This window comes from Aspergillus fischeri, genomic scaffold (assembly GCF_000149645.3).
Source record: "Aspergillus fischeri NRRL 181 1099437636264 genomic scaffold, whole genome shotgun sequence".
NCBI classification, from domain to species: domain Eukaryota; kingdom Fungi; phylum Ascomycota; class Eurotiomycetes; order Eurotiales; family Aspergillaceae; genus Aspergillus; species Aspergillus fischeri.
In genome coordinates, this window is record NW_001509762.1 from 3,863,812 (window position 1) to 3,881,702 (window position 17,891).

At 52.5% G+C, this 17,891-nt stretch overlaps 7 protein-coding genes across 7 annotated transcripts; 4 read left to right on the forward strand and 3 right to left on the reverse strand.

Annotated features, from left to right (window-relative positions):
• Nucleotides 1-267: 267 nt before the first annotated feature.
• NFIA_085240 (glucose-6-phosphate isomerase) lies at nucleotides 268-2,017 on the reverse strand (the record flags this gene model as incomplete). Its single annotated transcript, XM_001260467.1, has 2 exons — nucleotides 268-1,429; nucleotides 1,518-2,017. The coding sequence occupies 2 exons, from the start codon at nucleotides 2,015-2,017 to the stop codon at nucleotides 268-270; spliced, it is 1,662 nt and encodes a 553-aa protein (XP_001260468.1).
• Nucleotides 2,018-3,802: 1,785 nt separating this feature from the next.
• On the forward strand, nucleotides 3,803-6,331 carry NFIA_085250 (uncharacterized protein; the record flags this gene model as incomplete). Its single annotated transcript, XM_001260468.1, has 5 exons — nucleotides 3,803-3,821; nucleotides 3,892-3,951; nucleotides 4,016-4,608; nucleotides 4,663-6,183; nucleotides 6,239-6,331. The coding sequence occupies 5 exons, from the start codon at nucleotides 3,803-3,805 to the stop codon at nucleotides 6,329-6,331; spliced, it is 2,286 nt and encodes a 761-aa protein (XP_001260469.1).
• A 942-nt stretch (nucleotides 6,332-7,273) lies between these two features.
• Nucleotides 7,274-8,816, forward strand: NFIA_085260 (mandelate racemase/muconate lactonizing enzyme family protein; the record flags this gene model as incomplete). The annotated part of the gene is made up of 4 exons (XM_001260469.1): nucleotides 7,274-7,318; nucleotides 7,382-7,486; nucleotides 7,554-8,159; nucleotides 8,217-8,816. 4 exons carry the CDS (start codon nucleotides 7,274-7,276, stop codon nucleotides 8,814-8,816), a joined length of 1,356 nt encoding a protein of 451 aa, XP_001260470.1.
• A 475-nt stretch (nucleotides 8,817-9,291) lies between these two features.
• On the reverse strand, nucleotides 9,292-10,238 carry tim21 (the record flags this gene model as incomplete). The annotated part of the gene is made up of 5 exons (XM_001260470.1): nucleotides 9,292-9,377; nucleotides 9,429-9,528; nucleotides 9,578-9,632; nucleotides 9,690-9,874; nucleotides 9,951-10,238. 5 exons carry the CDS (start codon nucleotides 10,236-10,238, stop codon nucleotides 9,292-9,294), a joined length of 714 nt encoding a protein of 237 aa, XP_001260471.1.
• Nucleotides 10,239-10,847: 609 nt separating this feature from the next.
• On the forward strand, nucleotides 10,848-12,606 carry NFIA_085280 (ADP-ribosylation factor GTPase-activating protein; the record flags this gene model as incomplete). Its single annotated transcript, XM_001260471.1, has 6 exons — nucleotides 10,848-10,913; nucleotides 10,974-11,109; nucleotides 11,174-11,357; nucleotides 11,420-12,147; nucleotides 12,205-12,522; nucleotides 12,578-12,606. The coding sequence occupies 6 exons, from the start codon at nucleotides 10,848-10,850 to the stop codon at nucleotides 12,604-12,606; spliced, it is 1,461 nt and encodes a 486-aa protein (XP_001260472.1).
• Nucleotides 12,607-13,146: 540 nt separating this feature from the next.
• On the reverse strand, nucleotides 13,147-14,648 carry NFIA_085290 (folic acid synthesis protein; the record flags this gene model as incomplete). The annotated part of the gene is made up of 3 exons (XM_001260472.1): nucleotides 13,147-14,128; nucleotides 14,192-14,400; nucleotides 14,451-14,648. The coding sequence occupies 3 exons, from the start codon at nucleotides 14,646-14,648 to the stop codon at nucleotides 13,147-13,149; spliced, it is 1,389 nt and encodes a 462-aa protein (XP_001260473.1).
• A 1,079-nt stretch (nucleotides 14,649-15,727) lies between these two features.
• NFIA_085300 (nitronate monooxygenase) lies at nucleotides 15,728-17,026 on the forward strand (the record flags this gene model as incomplete). Its single annotated transcript, XM_001260473.1, has 4 exons — nucleotides 15,728-15,740; nucleotides 15,853-16,114; nucleotides 16,185-16,686; nucleotides 16,736-17,026. 4 exons carry the CDS (start codon nucleotides 15,728-15,730, stop codon nucleotides 17,024-17,026), a joined length of 1,068 nt encoding a protein of 355 aa, XP_001260474.1.
• Between the last annotated feature and the right edge of the window lie 865 nt (nucleotides 17,027-17,891).

Sequence of the window (17,891 nt, forward strand, 5' to 3'; positions counted from 1 at the left end):
GATATCTTTCTTTCTTTGCGATTCAACTTCGGTCACATAGATACCTATAACCTCATTTGATTCCAAATGTCTGGTTCTATTATTACAACTCGATATACGCCCAAGAGAACTAAAAGTGTTCTACTCCGTACGGGATGGGCAACATTAATGGATGACTTTCATTTCAATTGTGTGCTATGGAAGAAAAGAAGCGATCACTCATGAGTCGTGAAGAATTACATTTTTGTAGTTTGTTTTGACTTGGCCAACCGATGTTGGCAACAAGATTTAAGCCAGGTTGGCCTTCTTCTTGAAGGCCAGCAGCAAGCCGCTGGTGGAAGCGTCGTGGTCACCACCAGCTCCGGGTGTCTCCAGCTCCTTCTGGATCTTCTTGGCAAGAACCTTGCCCAATTCGACACCCCACTGGTCGAAGGAGTTGATGTTCCACACAGCACCCTCGGTGAAGGTGAGGTGCTCATAGTAAGCAATGAGGGCACCGAGCGTGGAGGGAGTGATCTTCTGGGCGAGGATAGAGGTGGTTGGGCGGTTACCCAGGAATGTCTTGTGAGGCACCAGGTTGTCGGGGGCGCCCTCAGTCTTGACCTGCTCAGGAGTCTTTCCGACCATCAAGGCCTCTGACTGAGCAAGGAAGTTGGAGGCAAGCATGCGCTGGTGCTTGCCGCCCTCGACGGGGTTATGTGACTCAGCAGCCATGATGAAATCCGAAGGAATAAGCTTGGTACCCTGGTGCAGCAGCTGGAAAAAGCTGTGCTGGGCGTTGGTGGCAGGCTCACCGAACAGAATGGGGCCGGTGGTGTACTTGACGTATTCTCCAGTGCGGGTGATGGCCTTGCCGTTGCTCTCCATGGACAGCTGCTGCAGGTAGGCGGGGAAGCGATGCAGGTACTGGTCGAAAGGTGCTACGAGGTGGGTCTGGGCGCCGAAGAAGTCGCTGTACCAGACGCTCAGCAGACCACCGAGAACAGGAATGTTCTGCTCGAGGGGAGTCTCGCGGAAGTGCTTATCCATGGCGTGAGCACCAGCCAGGAATTGGTGGAAGTTGTCGAAGCCGATGTAGAGGGCAACAGAGAGACCAATGGCGCTCCACACGGAGTAGCGACCGCCGACCCAGGATGCGAAACCGAACATGTTCTTCTTGTCAATACCAAACTTGGTCACCTCCTCCTCGTTGGTGGAGAGAGCGACGAAGTGCTTAGCAATGTGGGCTTCATCCTTGGCAGATTCAAGGAACCACTTCTTCGCGGAGTTTGCGTTGGTGGTGGTCTCTGCAGTGGTGAATGTCTTGGAAGCAATCAGGAAAAGAGTGGTCTCGGGGTCGGAGTGCTTGAGAGCTTCGGCAATGTGGGTGCCGTCAATGTTGGAGACGAAATGAAGGGTCATGTCCTCGGCGCCATAAGGCTTGAGCGCCTCGGTCACCATGACAGGGCCGCTATTGGGTGTAAGCAATTGTTCAGCGAAAGAATTACCCCTGGGGATGGAAGCAACGCAAACAAGTAAAAGGTAAGTAGCAAACTTACAGATCCGAACCACCGATACCAATGTTGATGATTGTCTTGATCTTCTTGCCTGTGTAACCCTTCCATTCACCGCTTCTAACCTGCTCCGTGAACTCCTTCATGTGCTCAAGCACGGAGTTGACATCCTCAACGACGCTCTTGCCGTTGACCTGCATGGGCTCGTTGGTGACATTGCGCAGAGCAACGTGGTAAACCGCACGGTTCTCGGTGAAGTTGATGGGCTCGCCCTTGAACATAGCATCGCGGAGTTCCTCAACACCGGCTTCTCTGGCGAGCTTTACCAGGAGGGCAAGGGTCTCCTCAGTGAGGAAGTTCTTGGAGAAGTCGAAGAGGATCTCGGTGTTGTCAACCGGGTTGGCGAAGGTACGGCTGAACTTCTCGAAGCGCTGAGGGTCCTTCTCAAAGTATTCCTTGAGGACAATGTTGCGTCCGAGGGAGTTGTGGTGCTCCTGGAGCTCCTTCCAGGCACCGAGCTCCGTAGCCTGCGAAAAACCAGGCATTGTGACTGCTGTGTAGGTTGAGTTGGTCTGTAGTAGGAGAGCTCTTGCGTCAGTGCGGGGCAGGAGATGGAGGGGTATTAAGAAGGGAATGCAGCAGATTGAGGAGTGTCGCGCAAATAAATAAATTCCGTACCTAAAAGTGAAGAGAGATATGTGAGGAGTTGATTCAGTCTGAGGGTATAGATAGATGGAGGAGAGAAAGGGAGTTGACGAAATTCTAGAAGCGGGAAGCAGAGAGGGCAATGATGAAGGCCGGGAAAAACAGCTCAGTTAGCCTGCTCGGAACCTGTTACGATAGCTGTCGCTCTGCTGGTACTACCTGAGGTACTAGTAAGGGAGTACTACTATGTATGTCGTCAACCGGCCTGTTGGGGTCCGCTAGGAGGGGCTGACGTGGGGCAGAGGGACCAGCGCTGAATTTATCCGAATATTACCTCTCTACTACTGACCAGGAGTGATGGAAAGATGGATAATTTCGAATAAAGTCCATCATACTCCCTGATGTTTAGTAAATCATTATTCATGACGGTTTGAATGTTGTCCAATCTCCTAAAATCATCTGGACGCCCCCAGGGTGGAATTACAATTCCGCAGTAACCCTGTCTACATTGATTGCAATGACTCTGGTATTCTTGGTAATCTAGCGCGTTCTAGACTTGGAGAAGATGATAATAATACTCAATGGCAGTAATGTAAATAGAAGATGTGATAAGGTCTATCCAGCTGACTTGAAGATTCTGGTGCTCCTCGGAAAATGTGTTAATGATGGACGACTGTACTCCGGCATCAACTTCCCTGAGCAATCCGAGAGCCATTCCTCCATAGTCAAAGGCCAAGGACCTCCGTGTCCCAGTGGTGTACTGTCTGCCGGTGAGTCTAATGAGGATAATCCTCAAAGTCCTGTGCATAGAGTCTACCTTGTCCATAGACTCCATACTAGCGGGGTCTGGTCTAGAAGGTCGGCTAAAAGGTAAAGGAGTACTCCGTATGGACGGTCTATAACGGTGATCATGCGCATAACAGCAATTTCACTCTGCTCCCGTATTGTTGCTGATACAATTGGACATTCTGGTCTTTGCTTGACAGAGTTACTGATCCTCTGCTCTCCAGTCTATCTGCACGGTTGCGCTCCTGCTTCTTATTAAGCTGAGGCTCGCGCTTCACACATAGATTCTAGGAAGCTCCTTTGGCTACAATCATGGAATCTGTTTGGCAGCTTCTTCTGTCGATGTCTTAGCATTCCTACAACCACTTGCATGGATCAGAATACTACGTTGTGTTTCTGGCCATAATAGGCCATATGCAACGGGATATATACTTGTTCATTAGAAGGGTATGGAACTGTCTCAGAGAGGTGATTAGAGTAATGTTAACTCACTAGGTATGGTACATATGTTCGAGAGCATGAGGGTGAATATTAAGTCATAGAATAATTCACAAGGCTTCTGCAGCACTGTTAGAGTGCAGTTGTATGGAAGTAGTCACTAGATGGTCTTCACAAGACAGGCGAATGCCCAAAAAGGAAATGCACGGACCATACCGCCTTCACGACCGACTGTATCGCAAGTTTCTCCAAGCCGACTCCGACCGTGATCGCAGCACTTGATCTACTCCTCAGACCTGAATTCTCATCTATCATCTGCTGCAGGTGGTTCTTCCTTTCTTGCCTTTCTATTTAATCAAGAGTTTCAATTTCTCACCGAAAAGCATAGCTAGTTCTGCCGGTATTTGATATTTTCCACACCTTCCCTGTCCGTCGCTATCAGAGCGGCGAATCCAGCCGTGATGTACAATCCTTACCAAGGTATGCCCACTACGCGCAATTCTGAAGTCTTTGATCCCTCGGTGTGCAAGGCGCTAACTCAATTTTGCAGCTCCAGGTCTGTATGGCAGGCCTCCTGACTATGGAGCCTATGGAGCTCCTCCTGGCATGGGTGAGTATACACTGTTCTTTCATCGCGTGTCTTTCCATCTCTTCAATGTACTGATACATCCTAGCTCCTCCTCCTGGAATGGCAGCGCCGGGGACCGCTCCTCCCCCGGGGATGCAGCAGGCAAACATACCGCAGCCAGGTCGACCTGCGGGATTCCCTCCTAACTTTCAACCTCCCCCCAATATGCCCAACATCAACTTCTCTGCACCTGTGATCCGACTTGGGACGTCCGGCCCTTCGAAATCAGCTACTCCGGACACGAGCAAGGAACGCGAGGCTCCGGGAAGACGTGCGGGTTTGGGTTCAACGAGTCTTGAGTCTCAGCGCCAGAATGTACGAGATGCGATGATGCAGCTGCAGCCTCCGACGAGGGAAGAGATTGTAAGGACTATCTTTGTTGGGGGTATTACCGAGGGCGCTGGCGGCGACGAGGGCATCGAGAAGATTTTGCGGTCCGCTGGGAATCTCAGGCGGTGGATCCGCGCTACGGATGCCGATGATAAGCCATGCAAGTTTGGCTTCGCAGAGTACGAGGACCCTGAAAGTCTCGGTACTGCTGTAGAAATACTAAAGGACGTGGAAGTGCCGGTCAAGAGACAAACGCCATCCGAGGAGGGTGACAAGAAGGAGGAGGTGGTGGAAAAGAGCACACTACTGGTTCGTATACTGCCCTTCAGGTTCATTTTACACATCTGACCATGTTGCGATTAGGTGGTCGTTGACGATAGTTCCCTGAGCTATCTGGAGCAGTATGAAAACTCCAGGGGCGAACAGGATCCGGCGGAGCGTCAGGCGCGGCTTGATGCTGCGCGTAGCAAACTCGCCCACGTTCTCTCCGAACTTTTCCATCCTACCTCACCAACCCGTAAGGAAGACTCCTCCGCCATTGATCGTGAAGGAGACACCGCGATGAAGGATGCTGAAGGCGCCGATGGCACCTCAGCTGAAGTTGTCACGATTCCGATCACGGTTGAAGATGAACTGTCCGACATTCCTCCTGAAATGAGGGAGACTGTTGCCAAGGAGATTGCAGCTTTCCGAGAGCGCAGCAACCGCAGGGACATTGAACGATTGAAGCGAGAGGAGGAGATTGAGTCCATGGAGCGAGCACGGAATGCCGGCTCGCGCCTTAATCGCCTGGCTTCTCCTCCGCCTAGCGCTCCTAGTGGACCTGCTGCCGGGGCCAATGGTGTGCCGCTTGGTCCACGAGACCGTGGCATGCCAAATGCACCTTCAGGGCCTAAGGGGTTCGGCGTACAAATCCCCAAAGATTACCAGAAAGGAGTGTCGTTTGTCAATGGAGGCGCAATCAACGGTGCGACTGTGGTCTACACCGATAGAGATGATGAGGATACCGATGCAAGTGACGAAGAGCTAGAACGCCGACGTCAAGAGAAGAGAGAGGCTGAAATGGAGAAGCAGTTCCTTGACCAGGAACGGCGATGGCTCAATCGTGAACGGAGCAGGACTGCAGCTCTGGAGCGTGAGAAGAAGCGGGATAAGGAGGAGGAGGCCAAAGCGCAAGAAATTCGCGACGAGGCTGATCGGCGGTATCGGGAATGGAACGATGACATCGAGGCCAGTCGCAAGGTTGAGGACTACTATGCCGATCGGGGCGCATGGCTTCGGAGCCGTGCTGCCTTCCGTGCTCGCGAGATCAGCAACGACGAGGCTGACCGTGCGGCCGAAGAACGAGAGCGCGCTCGGTCTGCGCAGCAACGCGAGCAGGCACGTGGCATGGCGGACGACTTCCTCGCACGCCAAGCCGAGGAGCTGGAGGCACGTACCCAGGCGCCCAGGGAGCCGCAGCGCTTCAAGCTTTCTCTTGGCGCTGCAGCCCAGAAGGCTCAAGCCGCCACCACCCGCCGGACAGTGGCCGAAGTCGAAGGGCTGCTGGAGGACGAAGAAGAGCCCCAGGCGACCGCCAGGCGACCCCTCATTCCCATCAAGTTCGACAGTGCTGCCGAAGCGGCCGGTCTCTCCGACGAGGAGCGGGCGCAAGCCGCTCGACAGCTGGCGGCAGAAATCCCCACCGACAAGGAAGGACTATGGAAGTGGAACGTCAAGTGGGAGTTTGTGGATGAGTCTGTGCTCCGAGAGCAGCTCAAGCCATTCGTCGAGAAGAAGATCGTGGAGTACCTCGGAGTGCAGGAGCAGATGTTGGTGGACGTGGTGGAAGAGCATGTCCGGAAACACGGACATCCTCAGGAGCTGGTGGAACAGCTGGAGGAGGTGAGATCCCCGAAACGAATTGATCCCACAGCAGAGCTAACCCAATTGTCTACAGGCACTTGACGAAGAGGCGGAGGTACTGGTTCGCAAGTTGTGGCGAATGATAATTTTCTTCTCGGAAAGCGAAAAGAGAGGTCTTTCAGCATGATCGGTCTGTATTTGATAGGTTGAGATTCGATGAGGCTGGCTGTATGGGGCTGATAGGGTGCTTCTAATTTGATATCCACCTCGACATGGGGTACAGTCCTCTGAATAGTTCATCTGTCCTTACTCCCATCCCTCATCTCCATATCCAAAATCACTCAACAAGCCTGGCTTGAGGTATCTGTATGCTTGTAGCAACCCCGCTAGTGCTCCCACGTCGCATTGGAACAGCTACGCCAATCGCATTTCTCTTACTCATCTTTCATCTGTCTGATACCGTAGTTCAGTCCTAGCCCTCCAGATGATCAAAAATGAAACCGCAGAAATTGGGAACAGACTCGCGACCACCTCTAGTATACCTTATCGATACTACCTTACTGTATTAAGTATTCAGGAACCGTTTCATGGTCTCATACGGGCGTCGAAAATAAAATACGCGGAGGCGGCCCGATGGTCATGAGCGATTATATCATTGGCGGAGAAACACCGACCAAAGCTTAGGACAATTCCTCCGCCAATGGCACTGCAGTCCCACGCATCCCCCGGAGCAATCCAGGCGCAGCAGACAGTGTAATTGTTGTAATTGTTCCGCAGCGCAGTTCTGGATTGCTTGATTTAGCCTGAGGGGAGGAGGGCGCCGAGGAATGTATATCTGGCGTGTCTGCCCCCCATGTCTTGGAGGGGTAGTTAAGAATCTTTTCTCTTGTCTTTGCTCTCTCTCTCAGTTGGGATTGAGATTGCTTTTGGTTCATTGACCTAGTGTACACTGACTTTGGTGCACTGAATTGACTACATTGTTATTCCCCCGCATTTCAGAGGTCAGTTTTGTCGCGGCGTCTTTGGCTCAATCGCCATATGCGCAATGATGGTAGAGGCGCTGATAGATCTGGGATTGACGTTGACCTTTGTCTAGACTACTTTCCCACGCGAGTGTTGAGCAGACGTCATGGTTAAGATCACTGGCTTCAGCACCCGGGATGTGAGGTTTCCTGTAAGTTGCGCCGCTCTCGATGAACAGCCTACCAGGTCAATTGGCTAAGAAAGAATGGACTAGACCTCCCTCGACAAGACTGGCTCCGATGCCATGAACGCTGCGGGTGATTACTCGGCGGCTTACTGTATCATCAACACCGACTCGTCATACGCTGGTCACGGCATGGTACGCATCAAGCCCTTGGTGTTTCTACAAATATGAGCAAAGAAAGAACTAACTGAGACCGCGACAGACCTTCACCATTGGCCGTGGAAACGAGATCGTCTGCGCCGCCATCAGCCTTCTCGCTCCCCTGGTAGTCGGTAAGGACCTGGACGAGCTGACCGCCGACTGGGGCAAGACATGGCGCTACCTGGTATCCGACAGCCAGCTGCGCTGGATCGGACCCGAGAAGGGTGTCATCCACCTTGCCCTGGGAGCCGTGGTCAACGCTCTCTGGGATCTGTGGGCCAAGACCCTCAACAAGCCCGTCTGGCGTATCGTCGCGGACATGACTCCCGAGGAGTTCGTCCGCTGCATTGACTTCCGCTACATCACAGACGCCATCACCCCCGAGGAGGCCATTGCGCTCCTCAAGGAGGTCGAGCCCACCAAGCAGGAGCGTATCAAGGAGGCCGAGGAGAGCCGGGCCGTGCCGGCCTACACCACCAGTGCCGGGTGGCTCGGTTACACCGAGGATAAGCTGCGAGCGCTGCTGAAGGAGAGCGTTGCTCAGGGCTACAAGCACTTCAAGCTCAAGGTCGGCGCCAACGTGGAGGAGGACCGTCGCAGATTGGCCATCGCTCGTGAGGCCATCGGTTACGACCGGGGTAACATCCTGATGGTGGATGCCAACCAGGTACGATCCCACTCCCTTTCCGATTTAAGCTACTGAACTAACGCTTTGTGTCTTCAGGTCTGGTCCGTCCCCGAAGCCATCGAATGGATGCACCAACTTGCCGAGTTCAAGCCCTGGTTCATCGAAGAGCCCACCTCCCCCGATGACATCCTCGGCCACGCCGCCATCAAGAAGGCCCTCGAGAACACCCCGCACGGCACCATCGGTGTCGCCACCGGCGAAATGTGCCAGAACCGCGTCGTCTTCAAGCAGCTCCTGCAGGCGGGAGCGCTGACCGTCCTCCAGGCCGACGCCTGCCGCGTCGGCGGTGTCAACGAGGTCCTGGCCATCCTGCTGCTGGCCCGCAAGTTCGGCGTCCCCATCGTCCCCCACTCCGGTGGTGTCGGTCTGCCCGAGTACACCCAGCACCTGAGCACCATCGACTATGTCGTCGTCAGCGGCAAGAAGAGCGTGCTGGAGTATGTGGACCACCTGCACGAGCACTTCGTGCATCCTTCTAGCGTCAAGGATGGATACTATGTCACTCCCATGGAGCCTGGATACAGTGTGGAGATGAAGCCCGAGAGCATGGATGCGTTTGCTTTCCCCGGCGAGGAGGGCAAGAGTTGGTGGCGGACAGAGGCTGCCAAGACAATCTTGGAAGGTCCTCGGATATAGGCTGTTGAAAAGAAAAATGTTATAGATTATGTGTTACGAGAGATAATGTGTTGTCATTTGAATGCGAGTATGATATGCTTTAATGCATTCTTCAAAATTGCCGATGTTTTGCATACGTAAACTCGCAAGTGAGTGCTTTAGAAGGCCCGAGGGGAAAACCCAACCAGACTGCCCTTCCCATGCGTCAAATATCTATAATACAAATTTTATACATGAACCAAATGTTTGGTCTTTAAGCTGTGTTCAGTGTGAGCACTGATCGTGATTCAAACCGGCTTTGGTCTAAGAGAAACCTGGCCGGTTCAAGAGGAGCTGACCTGAGCCTAGCAGACAGCTAGTAACGCCCATTCACGACGGCCCCGGCTGGTCTAGGCTCCCATGTACGCCCGTATATGGAGTCACAGGGACATTCGTTGGTCGATCAGATATATGCTGACCGGAAGGATACATTGCATAGGCGCAATTCCATGAGCAACTATCGCCACTGAATGCCAAAGATCTTCAGCGCCTTGGCCACACCAGGCTTTTCTTGGGCTTGCTCTAGGATGACACGCGAATGCCCTTGGAAAAAGTCAGTACGAGGAAGAACCTGAGACGGAACGGGACACCGACCTTTAACATCCAATGCGAGAAGTAGATACTCCCATTCGTCCTTGTCCAAGGGTTTCATCATATGCACAATCACGATTCCGGAGTTGAGTGGCCCTTCAACCTATAAAGGGTCAGCATTTCTCCAGAGTACTAAAGGTAAGACAAAGTACATGAAAATGCATCTTCATATGCTCGCGACCCTGTCGATCCTTAAACGTTGAAGTCCTGACCCGCTATCATCAGTTTCCGGGAGAAAAGAGTCCAACGGCGACAATTTCTTACGCGATAGGTCTATTCCGCTCCCATCGGCTTCCAGTGCTCTCTCCATATGCCTTAATCTCTCTTCGATCACCTAACAAATCCGTGCATCGCGGATCGTCCTTGATGCGTTGGACAGCCTTCTCGAACTGCCATGTCCTGCTGTTGGGAGACAAGACCTCTGTATAGAGCAGGTAGAAAACTCCGCCCTAACTGCTGTCAGACCGACTGGCCACCACAGAAGACTCTCCAGGAGCGAGATGTTAAGGTCGAATATCATCTCACCGTCAAGACCGCGCCAGCTACTATGACGAGAAAGTTGAGCGACTGCTGCGTCGCCCGCGCAACCTTTTCCCTCCCGCTCAATTCTCCCCACTCATATCGCCCATCATCGGATAACACTGTGACATTTCTCCGTCTCGGGCTCGCCTTGGGACCAGAACCTCCACCGAGATCGCTATGTGTTGCGTAGAACCGTGTCAAAGTCGTCATGCGGGGAAACGCTGGGCGCAAGAGTAAGGCGGCCGAGGCCTTAGGAATTGAAGTACTTGGGAGGAGATGAGGGCTCATCATGACTCAGTGTATTGGGAAGCGGGTGACTATTCATTAGAATACACAGTCCCAGGTTAACGTCAAGGCGGAATTGTATTATCATCTGCTCAAATCCGGCAAATAATCCATCAAAGTATTGCACGCGATATCGAAACTCGGCCATGTGGGGACGGGCCCTGGATGCAGTGGGTCACGTGGGAAGTCTTGTTCCAACATCGGCTCGAAACTTTCAGGAACAGTTTGCGCTGTAATTGCAATACAAGACGTATTACCTGCATTGTATAGATGACCCTGTGCTTTGCGTCTGGAGTCCATCTTCGACGAGATTAATAAGACTATATGACCTTGGGCAATCCATTTACTAAGTCTACTGTGTTTAATTTTGCGTAGACTTGATCGTTTTGTCCGTTTTTCGCCTAAAGTCATCATCGTCGCCAATGTGACAACCCGTCCGAGGAGCCGAAAATTACCTGGTTGTTGCGCAAATCGTCAAAGGAGACGCTCCGGCCAAGTTCGCCGCATTTTGGAACTCTCCCTCCCCTTCAGACACCTGGACTTTCCGTGCAGCTCGCTCGAGGCACGTTTCCTCTCGGCTTCGTTCCTACATTCTGATTCGAGACTGCAGTCACAATGAGTGCTACAAAAGCGCAGTCTCAAAAGATTTTTGAGAAGCTCAAGTTGAAGCCCGCAAACAAGGTGCGCATTGCCCCTCCTTAACTCGCCTATTACCGTGCTAATCTGCGTTTTATTCAACAGATATGCTTCGACTGCGGCTCCAAGAACCCGACATGGTCGTCAGTGCCGTTCGGTATCTACTTGTGCCTTGACTGCTCAGCCCATCACCGCAATCTTGGTGTCCATATCTCCTTTGTTCGTTCCACGAACCTCGACCGTATGGAACCCCTGCTGCCACGGCCTCTGTCACATGTCTTGAGGACTAACTATGTTGTATACAGAATGGCAATGGGACCAGCTTCGGATTATGAAAGTCGGCGGAAACGAATCGGCTACCAAGTATTTCCAATCGCATGGAGGATCCGCCGCTTTAGCTAGCAAGGACGTCAAGGTCAAATACACCTGCAACGCTGCTGTCAAGTACAAGGAGGAGTTGAAAAGACGGGCTGCGCAGGATGCTCAACAGTTCGTCACTCAGTGATTCTCGACTCTACCACACACAGAAATGCTGATTTGGTCTTATTCAGATATCCCGAGGAGGTCGTGGTCACAGACATTCCCGCTGGCACTACTTCGGACGGATCAAGTACCCCTGCTGGTGACGCGGACGACGATTTCTTTTCTTCATGGGATAAGCCGTCTATCAAGCGACCCAGCAACCCACCTTCGCGCACAGGTACGCCCCCAGTGGTGAGCCGGACTGCGTCGCCCTTCCTGAACGCTGGTGCCAATGGCAATGGTGCTCGCTCGAAATCGCCTCTTTCGGCCTCGGACAAGGAGGCTTCTTCGCCTGCTCCGACCGCTATCCGGGCAAGCGCTTCTGTCCGGAAGGCTTCGTCTACAACTACCGCGAAGAAGGGCAGCGTTCTAGGCGCTAAGAAAGCGCCTAAGCTGGGTGCTAAGAAGATTGGCGGAGCGGAAGCCATCGATTTCGAGGAGGCGGAACGAAAGGCAAAGGAGGAGGCAGAGCGCATTGAGAAGCTCGGGTATGACCCCGAAGCAGAGCAAGCCGATGCCGATGCCAAAGCCAAGGCTTCCACTGCTGCCACCGCTATCGCTTCTCCTACTCCCATTAGCCCAGGAGCAGGTGGCTTCGGGTCCACAAGGAAATCTCATGAACGAAGCGCCAGTGAAGTGGAGCGCCTCGGAATGGGTATTGGAAGACTGGGATTCGGCCAGACTGTTGGCGCAAAGCCTGCTGCTCCCAAAAAGCTGGGATTCGGTTCTGTTGCTCCGGTCAGGAGCGCTGAAGATGGTTTGTTTTATTTCCTTCATCTCTGGGCCAGTTTTATTGGTTTCTAACCAAGCATAGAGGAGGAACTTGAGCGCACCAGGTCCCGATTCGGCAGCCAGAAGGGTATCTCGTCGGACGAGTTCTTCGGACGGGATCGCTTCGACCCTAATGCGCAGGCCGAAGCGAAAGAGCGACTCCGCCAGTTTGACGGGGCAACCGCCATCTCGAGCAACGCTTACTTTGGTCGTCCGGAGGATGATTTCGCGACCAGTGATGACACTTACGGCGATCTTGAGAGTGCAGCCAAGGATTTCGTTCGCCGCTTCGGTATCACGGCCGGTGATGATCTCGAAAACTTGACACAGCTTGTAGGTGAAGGTGCCGTCAAATTGCAGGGTACGTACCGCTGTTTTGCTCTCGACTTTTAACCTTTGACTAACAGTTCGAACAGGAGCTATCCGCAGCTATCTCAACAGCTAGATGCTGCAAATTGATTTGTCGATGTTTTCTTCTTGTCAGTGCAAGCAAGCTGCGCACCATGCTTGTTTCTACTTCATTCCCAGCAAGCCTTTTTGTTCATTCAAATAGTGTTCTTCCCATAGTATCTATGCACTCATCAATATATCCTTCCTTAGACTGAAAATCATCCATTGTGCCAGCATCTGGGTTATGAGAGGCTACATGTGCTCTCAGACTTGTCTCCTGATCATAATTCTGGTGATGCTGATGGATTCTTGTACTCCGTTTACCAGCCTCTCCATCGATTAGATAATCTTGGTGAGGTTTTGTCTACTCTTGAGTGCGGCGCCTTGTAAAATAGACCCTGGATATGAACAAGCCAGATAGAGACGCAACCCTTCTAAGCCCCGGCAACATTACAGTAAGCATCATCATTTAGGCCCTCTGCCACTTCCCGTCGTCCAGTAGCATGTCCAAACTGCACTATTCTGAAAGAGTCATCTATCTAAATTTTCATCAAGCCGTTCAACACTCTTAAAACTGCTGACGAAACTGCTGATATTATACACGGTATATAGCATCCGCCACCTTTGAAACCTGCCACATCTCCTTGACATCGTGCACACGCACGATATCCGCTCCACCAGCAATACTAGCCGTGACAGTCGCCGCGGTGCCCCAAGTGCGCTCACTCGCCTTCTCCACGCCCGTCAGCCGACCAATGAATCTCTTCCGACTCGGCCCCATCAACCAGGGGAAGTACTCTAGCCCTTCGATACCGGTGCGGAACTGCTGCAGATCGCGCAGGATGGCCAGATCATGAGGCATATTCTTGGCGAAGCCGAGACCAGGGTCGAGGATGATGCGCCAGCGGCGGATGCCGGCTGCTTCTGCGGCGGCGACGCGCGCGCGGAGCTCGGCGCCGACGTCCTGGACGATGCCGTTCGGGTAGTCTGTTAGCTTGGTCATTGTGGAGGGAGTGCCCCGCATGTGCATTAGGATGACGGCTTTGCCGGTGCGGGCCATGGTGGGGAGCATTTCCGGGTCGAGGGTGCCGGCGGAGACGTCGTTGATGATGTCTGCGCCGGCGGCGCAGGCCTCCTCGGCTACTTTGGCGCGGTAGGTGTCGATGCTGATGGCGATGCTGTTGGCTTCGGGAATGGCGGTGCGGATGTGTCGTATTACTGGGATGACTCGGGCTAGCTCTTCGGCTTCGCCGACTGGGGCTGAACCTGGGCGGGTACTCTCGCCGCCGATGTCGATGATGGTTGCGCCGGCTGCGATGAGGTTGCGCACGGTCTCGGTGAGGGCGGAGAGGTCCTGCGAGAAATGCTTGCCGCCGTCGGAGAAGGAATCAGGGGTCACGTTGAGGATGGCCATGATGTGAGTTGGACGTTTGGGATCTGTAGAGCGCAGCGGTGGGAAATGCGGGGATATGTGGGTGGTGGCCACTGGTACTGGTTCTGGAGGCGGAAGTGACTTAAAGTAGGATAGGTAGGTCCTATTCTGTCCGGGAATAGGTGGCAATTCATAAGGAATAAGCCTATTCGTTATCCATGAGTCTGTGACGCTAGTGCAAGCTGCGTTCGATCGTCACAATACTCACTGGCAAAGGGGGCGTAGGACAAAATCCCGTTCCAGCATCAACTTGTGTGGGATGTTGAGACGCTCGTGGGAAAACACTTCTTGGTCATAGAGGAGAATATCCAGATCAATGGACCGTGGGCCTTTCTCAATAAGTTTCCTTCGACCTAGAGCCAGCTCGATTGATTGCAGTTTGTCCAGCAATTCAAGAGGCCCCAGGCTGGTTTCCACCTGTCAAAGACAGTCAATATATGGCCCCGAAGCATGCTTGGGTAACTGACCTCACAAACACCATTCATGAAAGGGTCTTGATCAAGAACATACATTGGCGCAGTCTCAAAGAGAGAGCTCGTTCTCTTGACCCTGATATGAGCCCTTTCCATCTCCTTGCAAGCTTTTTCAATCATTTCGACCCGCTCCCCCACATTGCTCCCAAGGGCAATGTAGGCCCGGTGCATAGGAGGACTATCTTGGTTCATCCCGGCATTGAATGCATTCCTATGAGCGGTAGAGAAACTTTGGTGTTGAGACACGTGCTTTAAAGACACATTACTGACGTTCCCGGGTTTCAAGTTAGGCAAAATTCGCTTATGAAGATAGCTAGATGTCGGCGGCCCTGGGAAACGGATATTAGCCTCAAAAACTACACCGGGAGGGCCAGAGGCCACAAAGACTCCCAGTCACAATACTGAGTGAGCGCGGACGGTTTTAATGGGCTTATGTCTCTCAGATACGTACTTAAGCTGGAAGAAGATAGAAATCTATGGTCTAGGTTAGACTATATTGGTACATAAATAACATGGTACTCGGAGGAAACAGAGAACCTGCCTCTTCGTCTGACTGTGATGATATCCTATGCAGACTGGCATACAAAATTTCCCCAGCGATTCGTTTGATGGTTGTGGTAGACTGGACAGCAACAGGCGCACGCCGGAAGACTGCCGCAGAGGAGAGCTACAAGCAGCGGACCTTAGTGACACAGCATTAAAATGCCAGCTAACAGCCGAGCAATGTCTCATGCTGTCTGGCCAAAACACCACAAAATGCCGCTGCGTTACAATGCTCGAGTGTCTGAAGAATCATACGTCACGACGGTGAAGTCGCAACTGCTCAACTTCAGTAAGTCACGTGGGAAGCTGTCATCCCTCATGCCTCAGGCACTGGTCAACGTATGCTGCTGCCTGAGATATAAGGCATTAAATCGTAACGAAATATCTCCACCCCTTAGTCAGCGACAGGCTTGGCTTTCGGCATTAAATGACCAAAGCGCATATGCTCGGCCATGGAGAGCGGAGAGAGAGGAGAGAGGTACACGTTGACACGGCCGTCCTGTTCAGCCGAGGCTCGTGCTAGGAGATCATGCTATCGTTTCTCCTCTCCTCGGTTCCCCGGCTTAGCCTTGCTCTTCTCCAGATTCTCATTATTATTATTAGAGTTGCGCCGTTGATACCCTCCACTTTGTCCAGATCATCTCCTCTTGTCTATCATCCTTTGATCCCTATCTTTGTATTCCGTTGTTTCCTCTAGCATCCGAGTTCACCTGTCCCCATCTCCAACCATGGCTTCTCCTCGTAAGCTTCACTGCCCTCAGATTCAGCCCACATCATGATTGCACTGTTCCACGTTACAGACTCGCTATGGCTTTGAAAGAAATTCCGTGCTAACGTATTGTCTCTTCCATAGAGCAAATCCGTACCACCCTCACCGATCTGCTCAAGATCAACCACCCCGTCCTGCTGGCAGGTATGAACGTGGCCGCTGGTCCCAAGTTGGCCGCCGCTGTCACCAATGCTGGTGGCCTGGGTGTTATCGGTGGTGTCGGCTACACACCTGAAATGCTCCGTGAACAGATTGCAGAGCTGAAGAGCTTCCTGCACGACAAGAACGCACCTTTTGGTGTCGACCTTCTGCTTCCTCAGGTCGGAGGAAGCGCTCGCAAGACCAAGTCAGAACTCCTTCCTTTCCATACAAAAAGTCCATGCTGGGACCCAGGATGCTGACACGGCTTTATCTAGCTACGACTACACCAAGGGCAAGCTTAACGAGCTGGTCGATATTATCATTCAAGAAGGCGCCAAGCTCTTCGTATCTGCTGTCGGTGTGCCTCCCAAGCACGTCGTGGAAAGACTTCACGCCGCTGGTATCCTTTACATGAACATGATTGGTCACCCCAAGCACGTTCAGAAGGCCCTTGATGCTGGTGCCGACATCATCTGCGCTCAGGGTGGTGAGGGTGGTGGTCACACTGGTGATGTGCCTACCACCATCCTCATCCCTACCGTTGCCAAGCTGTGCCAGGGCAAGAAGAGCCCTATGACTGGCCAGCCCGTGCAGGTCGTTGCTGCTGGTGGTCTGTTCAATGGCAACTCCCTCGCCGCTGCTCTGATGCTGGGTGCCTCCGCTGTCTGGATTGGTACCCGCTTTATCCTCGCCGATGAGGCCGGTGCTCCTGTTGCTCACCAGGAGGCTGTGCGCACCGCTGGTTTTGAGGACAATGTTCGCACCATCATCTTCACTGTAAGTCCACATGCCGAATGCATGGGTATGGTCGGCTAATATGTACCAGGGTCGTCCCATGCGTGTCCGTAACAACGCATACATTCAGAACTGGGAGGAGAACCGCCGAGAGGAGATGAAGGAGCTCACATCCAAGGGAGTCATCCCTGTCGAGCACGATTTCGAGAACCTCGGTGACGATGTTGATGACGAGACTCTGGACAACGCTCGCCCGTTCCTGATGGGTAAGGTTTCCGCTGTGGTCTCGGAGAAGAAGCCCGCCAAGGCTATCGTCGACGAGATCGTCTCGGACGCTGCTGCTCTCTTGAAGCAGGGTAACAGGATGCTTGCCAAGCTGTAGATTTTTTCTTATTTTCTCGTATATAGCACGCTATACCTCATGACTTATTGTGTATGGATGACGTCCAGCTCATAGATTTGTGGGCGGGGTGATTGATTCTGCATTGACTACCAAAATTTGGAGCGATTATTCTCAAGCCTATTACTCGTATAGGGACCCTGAAAATAGTAGACAATCCTCGAAGACAAGAGGTAAAGGTAGATCGCATTAGCGTAGCGGACACATGGTATGAGGCAATGCCCCTCGACGATTCTACGCTGGAGTCTCAGCACTAAAACTCGCTGATCACTATCCTCGCCTCCAGCAAGGCGTACCACGTACACATAACAAATTTAGAAAACCTTATGGCTCAACTGTAGAACTTCCAAATGCTCAACCAGAAGTTACGAGTCAGTCATCGACCACAGAACACCTGACTCAATGAATTAAGATCCAGCAGAAGATTAAGGCGTGTGTTTAACCAACACCATCACTTGAGACCATCCGTAAATATGAACGCAGGCATGCCACGAAATAAGTGCACAACTGCATAACGAAACAGCTAGTAAGGTGCATTGATTGTTTACATCCCGAATTCCGACTCGGTATCCATTTCATTCGGTTCGGCTTTGCGCGGTGTTCGCTTTTGCCTGCCGATGGGTAAGCTGAGGAGCCCTAAGGTCCGGAATTATGGGTCCTGAGTGGGGACTGCGGAGGCCGTCTGTATCAAATGGCTCATGAATAACCAATGGAACTGTCAAGTCTGCTGTATTATGACGGACAGATGTGTTGGCGTGTATTTAAACCTTCGGTCAATGCATCTTTGATATTGGGATGCTGTATGTAGGCTTTCTTGCAGACCTGCGTTAGGACTTGTGTATCTATC